Raw genomic sequence first — 7,898 nt, 5'->3', positions numbered from 1 at the left:
TTTAAGTGAAATTACTGAACTTACTTGATAAAAATGATCATTCTAGAAGAAAATTTCAGATGGCACTTAGAGGCTTTTGCATCTGAACTATTAATTTATATTATGCATCTTTAAAAAAAAAATTAAACCTTAAACCTGAGCCCTTGTTTAAATGAAAAGGTTTAACAACATAGGTGGGTTTAAAACATCTTTATTGTCCATTTTTGATTTGTTCTGTCATTGGAAGGTCGTTTTCAACAATAAAAATCTTAAAACAGGTAGTGTCTAAAATCAATGACATAACAATTAGAAAATAAATGTTAAAGCATGGTGTTACAATCACATAAGGATTAAAATAAGCCTCGGCTAAAAAGCAAATGAGTGTAAATTGTCATCTTTTTGACTTTTCCCTGAATCATTTCATCTCCACATGCTACTTTAAAACGAAAACATCAGAAAGCTAGGAGCAGTGCAAACACATCAATCATACCGCTACTCTATCATTTAAGCAGAGATGATATTGAAAGATTCCTAGATTTCTTATTACTTTTATGACACATCTTAAGTGTTAAATTCTACAATTGGGCGGCCTTAGCAAAGCCCACTCGGTTACTTTCTCGATCAAACACGGTGTAGTACTGCCCTATGAACACATCACCCAGAATCCACAGTGGTCCAGCGGGAGGTGGGATATCCAGACCCATGAATCCACTCAGACAGATGTCCTTTCCACCCTGGCTTTCCTGTAAACACACACACAATCTTTAGAATGTCTTTGTCATACGTAAGAATGTTTTGCTTTCACTGGCTACTAGCTGCATGTGATTTATAAAAAACATCAGGCACATGATTTTATTCTGACTCAGGCATGACTATTTCCTCAAACAACACCTCGATTTCACAGTTCTGCTAATGCAAAGTTCCACATCAAAACAACAGCACTGAGGTGACAAAACAAGACTAACCTTGAGTATGTACTGTTCTCCAGTCAGAGTGTAAGTCTTTCCACCCAGGACGAATGAGACGGTGGGGAGTGTGGGCACTTTCTTACAGTCAACCATGTACTACAGAGGAAACGTGTTTAATAAGAGAACGTTATCAAAAATGTTATATTTTCCTACACTATTAAAAACAACACACCAAGCATGCATTGCTTTGTTCACAATATACCTTTAAAAATATATAAATATTAATAATAATTAAAAAAAATCTATTAAAAAATTTAGTTCAAAAGTTTGGGGTCAGTATGAAAAAAAAGAAAGAAATTAATACTTTTATTCAGCAAGGAAGCATTAAATTGGTCAAAAGTTACAGTAAAGAAATGTATACAATTACAGAAGATTTCCATTCAAATAAATGTTTTTTTGTTTTTACTTTCTATTGATCAAAAAATCCTTTTTTTCCACAAAAATATTAAGCAGCACATTTGTTTTTTAACATTGATAATAAGAAATGTTTCCCGAGTACCAAATCAGCATATTATAATGTTTTCTGAAGGATCATGTGACACTGAAGACTGGAGTAATGAAGAAAATCTGCCATCACAGGAATTTTAAAATAGAAAACAATTATTTTAAATTGTAATGATATTTCACAATAACACAGTTCTTAATGTATTTTTGCTCAAATAAATGCAGTTAGTGAGCATACTGACCCCAATCTTTTGAACAATAGTCTATATTTGTATCAAGTTTAAATAAGTTAAAATTAAATATTTTATAGTATCCTAATAGATAGTTAATTGTGTCACAAAGCTTCAGTGATGTATAATAATATAAATATTTCAAGTTGCAGTACCTCTCCTTGGATCAGAGGGATTGCTCCTATAGCTTTCTGCAGGGCTTTGACCTCAGCGGCGGGGCCGGTGATCAGGGACGTCCCAGTGTCCACGATGGCTTCACATCCTCCTTTACACAGAGTCAGCTCACTGCCGATGCTCATGCTACACACATAAACAGAGAACTGTTAACACTACATTATTGTTATAGTGATCTTCTGCATTGGTGGTTCAGTGGTAGAATTCCTGCCTATCACATGACAGACCAGTTAGTGCACTTAAGGCGAGACACTACAGGTGAATAGGGTAAAAATTTTAACTAGCAGATATCACCATGAAACTTTCCCAGTTGATTACTTACATTAAGATGAGAAAAAAATGTATTACAAGTTTTCTGTAATTTAATGTTTAAATATGCAAATTAGGCAATATCTAATTAAATATGCACTAATTTGCATATATCTGCATAAATCTGAGTATTGGATAAAGCCAGGTTAAAAATGATTTTTTCATTGTGTTCACATATTAGATGGGGAAAAAAATTACAGAGGGATGATTAAGAACACCAACTTTTGTTGAATTTATGAGAAATCTACAGACGCGAACAGACAAAGTGTAGTAAAATAAAGACCTAAATGTGTATTTCAGACTTTTTTTCCACCACAAGTCTGAAAGAAGACATGTTATTGAAGACATATCCAAAAATCTCAAAATTGACCAGTAAAAAAAAAAACCCTGATGTTTTTGCCTGCCGTGTCTCGCCTTAAAATGGGATTCCCACACAGAGCAATGCATGATGGAAAGGCTTAAAATGCCAGAAAGTTTGCAATGAGATACTTTCTTGCCTAAAAATAAACCATTTCCCAACTCTTGATTTCTAAACATAGATTTGTATAAATCAGCTAAATGTTTAGACGACCACTGCGTTACACAGAAGCCAAAAATCTCTCACCCATCCATGTGAATCTGCCAATAGGCCTGTCTGCTGATGTCCACATAGTTAAAGTCTCCAGTGTAATATTTGGAGTCTGTGCCTCCAAGGAGCAACTCACCACCAGGTTGGGTGTCAGGGTTTCTGTCGGGCAAATAAACAGGGACATCTAAAACAATCAGGCCCGAATGATTCAACTGCATTTAATACACGTTTATGACAGACTGACATGTAACTATTTGCTTATTTTATAAACATCTGGAATAAACCAGGATGGCCTAAATAAATTCATTTACCTGTTTAGGTAGAAAGAGAAAATATTTTTCTCCACTTTCTTCTGGCTCATCATCATGTCAAACACAGGAGGAACCCCATCTACGGAAATGCGAGGGTAGGCCATGCCGAGAATACCATCGAACTTGGCTGCGATGAAGGCCACTCCAGGCTGTTTGATAGCCTCTCCAAATATCTGCTTCTCAACCGCAATATCCCCAACCTGAAAGAGAAGTAACAGATCGGTTTCTTGCCTTCACCATTTCTGGTGACAAAAAAAATGTTCAGACTTGTTACTTGTTGATTCCTACCGTGCATGTGTCCTGGCTGAGATACCCAGACAAGCTTCCGGATCCATACTGTATGGCAAATTCAGTCCCGTTCTTCACATAGGTGCTTGACTTGCCCCCGTTGTACTTGTGATGAAGCACTACAGGTTTAAAAAAAGAAATACTGAAGTTGCAATATTCTTCTTCTCTATTGTGACATATATCCGAGTGAAATGGCTTCTCGAACAAGAAAAGTAGGGTAGGGTGGGACTTGATTTTATCCATGAGGAGTTGATTAGCTCGTTGGATGGTTGTGGTTTGCTAGAGAGTGCAACAGTGGGGTTCCAGATGTAAAAACTCCATTCATTTTCTCCATAGGGAAATAGATTTTTAACAATAACCTTTAAACCTTTAAAGACAGCCTTACTGTGAGCTATGAGGTTGTGAAGCCATCACCCGCATTATTTCTACGTAAAATAATTGTTCAACAGCGGAATTCGTGTTTAAAAACTAAATTACCCATGATGCTGTACAGAAAATTCCACCAATCAGAGAGTCGAAACAAGCAAAACACCCCGCACACTCCCATGAAGCAATGCTAATGACATAATCGAGTCGGTCTCCCAACACTCTCAAAATATTTAAATGTTTGCATATTTAAGCATATTTTGCAATAAACTTAATGTATTGTCTATAATCAACATTTTTTAAATGAATAGTTTTATATTTCTCCATTGTTTTTAATTTGATTGTGTTGTTCGCAATGCTACATGGGATTGTAGTTCTTTCTCTCGCTAAAGCCATTAAGTACATAATCTTGTACCTTTGTATTTTTGTCCGATTTCCAAATACTTTTTTTGCTTCAAATCAAAGTTTGTAATGTTATGATTTAACTCGTTGCTGATTGACTTGGTCCATGGCTTATAATGCTTTAATGAAGACTTTTGAAATCCCTATGGGAGAAATGAACTGAAAAAGTACTTCCGGAACAGGGGTCACTGAAAAAGTGGGCGGCTATAGAGACAGAGCGCATTTAGGCCACGCCCACAGCAGGGGGGAAAACAATCCAACTGTCTCCATTGACTTTGCATTGCGAAAAAAAAAAAAAAAAAAAAAGTCTAAAAGCTGCTATGTAACAAGGTGTACAGCAAACAAGCTAAAAAAACAGAAATAAGTTTTTATGATCTGTCGACCCCAAAAAACAAGCATTTAAGGACAGAAAAGTGGATACAGGCAATTGAAACAGCGCAAGGTGTGATATTACTCTGAGAACTGGAAGGGAACGTAATCAGCGACAGGGATAGATTAGCTTACAGCAATTAATATATAAAACTGACATTTGGATATTTGACTAAGTGTGCAGTAAACATTTTGTCACTGGTAAGTGTATTTTTTAGTGCATACTAAGTGTCAGGATCCCACAATTTAGCCATTCGTTCCAGCCTGTATCCACTTTTGTGTCCTTAAACGCTCATTTTTTGGGGTCGACAGCTTATAAAAACGTATTTCTGGGTTTTTTAGCTTGTTTGCTCTACACCTTGTCACATGGCAGCTTTTAGACATTGTTTCGTTTTTTGTTATAAGTCAGAAATGACAAGGATGCAGCTTCTCTCAATGCAAAGTCAATGGAGATGATTGATTGTCGTTGCAAGAGGAAGGGGAAGTCGTTTTTTATTAAAGACTAAAAGAGCACATTAAAGTTAATGATGTGCACGGATAAATCATTTATAATAAATACTGCAATATTCTATAAAATATGAAGTCAATTTTAATTTCATGGTGCCCTTATCTCTTACTGTATATACAAATTTTACTAAAGATACAGAACTTTGCTCACATTTTAAAACACCCAAACATTCACACCAAGTAAAGTTGTCACTGAGGCTGATCTGCAAGACTTCACCAAACTATGTTGAAATGTAGTGTGATACAATCTCTAAAAAGTTCTTGTTCAGATTACAGGAACAAACTTCCTACCACTAAAAAGATGTCAATGACAAGCTTGAGCAACATTTGGCTACAGTCAAATAACTTCTTGTTTCTTGAAGAATTCATATAGATTTTATTGTTAATCATTTAAGGACAACACTGATCTGACAATATTGTTTGAGATAAAATCCCTAGGCTCTGCGTGGACTTACAGCAGGCGATATCAGTCAGGGAACAGTGGATCGAGGGCACCCACAGGTTGGAGGATCCGGTGTCAAATACTACAGTGAAGGTCTGGACAGGAGTGCCAAGCCCGATCTCTCCATAATACTGAGCCTGTAAACAAAAAATTAATTACAAATTCAGCGCCACAACAGTCTGTACAATTTGTTTACAATTACTAGGTCCTCCGAAAAAACGAAAACTTATGCATGCAAATATTGAAGATTTCAGTTCCACTGTGAATTGAAAATCTCTGAATTTAATAAGAAAAATGCAATAAATGTCACAATACATTTTTTATTTTTACTGATTTACTGATATTCTAATTTATTATTACCTTAACTACAAATGCCAACCAACGTTTTTTTATGGATGTAATTGAGATTGAGATACAAAAAAAAGAAAAGAAAACTGAACATTTTTAGGACAAAACATTTTTTTGAATTATAATGTGCATCTCCCATATGTCACTCAAAAACAAATGTGATCTTTTAACCCTTAAGATCTTGCATCAATTACTTAAGCCTGTTTCAGCAATAATATCAGCTGTTCATTGCCAAAGAGGATTGTCGTGGCCTACTGTGGGAAAGGCATTGTAACAGAAGCATGACAAACAAACTCATGACCAGTTTGTCAATCACACCATCATGCTGTCCATTACAGCTTATGACAGGAAACAGACTAGCACATTGTGGTGAATAAAGATGACAGAACAAGTTTCAGGTTCACTTTTTCCCTACAGTTAGTCACGTTCCATAATGCCGACATGGTGGTATTTACTAATCATATGACATGACTCTGCAAAATGACTGTAATGGCTCGTTTCCACCGAGCGGTATGGTATGGTACGGTACGGTACAGTACGATTCGGGAACGTAAACCCTGATCCGGCTTGTGTTTCCACCGCCAACAGTACTCTTACTTGATTTAAAACAACTGCTTGTCCTCTTGCATTTGCTACTTCCTGGATGTACAGCTTTGTGCAACCTCTGCCGTTAAAAAGAGACATTCACATGCCTCTGACGTCAAATTAATTCATTAGTGATATTCCGAAAAAACAACATATGTTACAAATAGAGATGTTTGGTAAATGGTTTTACATTAAGTAGAGCCAACGGATTAATTTGCATTAGCAAAACAGCGCAAACCACAGTTGCCCTACACAGGAAATGATGTAAACAAGCAATACTCACATCCAGGTAGTTCTTGAGGGTTTCTGGAGTAGGACCATTACTAGTTGGGAAGCCCAGGTTGTATTTCAGGGGCACAGAACCAGCCACAAGCTCCTCTACAGCTCTGCCAGAGTCACTCAGTGTCCGTCTGATGGAACGGAACTTCTTTAGAGGAATCCTGGAGAGAAACAGACACATTTGGATTTAGTAAACCGCACACGGTTATCTTGCGGTCATAACCACATCACCTGCAGCAAACTAAAAACATTCTCATGCTAAACGCAAGTCAAGGCTCCTTTTCACCCACTTTATCATGATTAACTTTTAAGTAGGGCAAGAACCTTACCAATGGCTCACTATACATACTTACAATCAATCATGCCAAGTTAAATAAGCACATGAACTAAATGAATTAGTTGCATTGGTTATGGCTAACAAATATCATTTTCTCTTTGCATGTGTATAACAATATGTGATGCCGTAAAAGCAGCAGTGTTTTGGACTTCGATACGGCGGTGAATAATAAACCTCAGTATGTGTCACTGACAGAAAAATTAGGTCAATTTATAACATTCAAGTTAAATACAACTACAAAACAAAGGTCTAAAGGACTAAATAAAGTAATTGATGACCACGTGATATAAACATTATTCACTTGTTTTTGAGTCATTTGGGTGAGATGTATCAGCTTCAGTGCACTAAACGGGATTTCTAAAGGTTTGAACTTTAAAGAGCCCTTCATATTGGTCTATAAACAGCTCCTAGTTTCTGCTGAATCATAAATGACCAGCCTCGTTGTCTAGTGGGAGACCCGTAACGACCTCTGTGTCTCTGTAATCGTTTTCACAAAGGACTGTGTCTTAAAACATGGAAAGCAGCCTACCTAGACAGCATTTTTACACGTTTAAAATGATATAGAGGGACTACGTCTTAAGAGATAACTGTAATCTTTTTAATTAACTGGATAAAATAGTATTTAAACAAACTAGTAAGTGCAATTAACGTGAATGAACTACAGTGATCACACTGCGATGTTTACAAGGCGATAATGATCGGATTTTGTTGTTGTTATTGTTAAGTTTGTTTGTTCGACCTTACCGAACAATAGCGTCGGACGTCCACAAAAAGGCAGCAGCTAGCACTAGCAGCACAAAGGCGATTCTCATGTTGGCGAGTCCTCGGGACCTGTTAACGCATCTGAGGAGTAGTGTCTGTCTGTTGAGAGTATGTTGTTGTGTGATCTGATATAATACAAACGGCTGCAGTCAGCTGACGTGATGGTGCTGCCGAGCAACTTTTGCTCACCGTCATGTGATGATGCATTGAAGAGCGTCAAGGCTGCGCTC

General features: G+C 36.8%; 1 protein-coding gene across 1 annotated transcript; it reads right to left on the bottom strand.

Annotated features, from left to right (window-relative positions):
- Positions 1-174: 174 nt before the first annotated feature.
- Positions 175-7,898, bottom strand: ctsd (cathepsin D). The gene is made up of 9 exons (XM_084124543.1): positions 7,651-7,898; positions 6,574-6,730; positions 5,371-5,494; positions 3,272-3,390; positions 2,984-3,183; positions 2,709-2,831; positions 1,777-1,921; positions 945-1,043; positions 175-722 (listed from the first exon to the last, which is right to left on the bottom strand). The coding sequence occupies exons 1-9, from the start codon at positions 7,716-7,718 to the stop codon at positions 555-557; spliced, it is 1,203 nt and encodes a 400-aa protein (XP_083980669.1). The 5' UTR covers positions 7,719-7,898; the 3' UTR covers positions 175-554.

The sequence above is a fragment of the Abramis brama genome (assembly GCF_963993115.1).
Source record: "Abramis brama genome assembly, chromosome: 9".
In the NCBI taxonomy this organism is placed as follows: domain Eukaryota; kingdom Metazoa; phylum Chordata; class Actinopteri; order Cypriniformes; family Leuciscidae; genus Abramis; species Abramis brama.
This window is presented reverse-complemented; position numbering and strand designations above follow the sequence as displayed.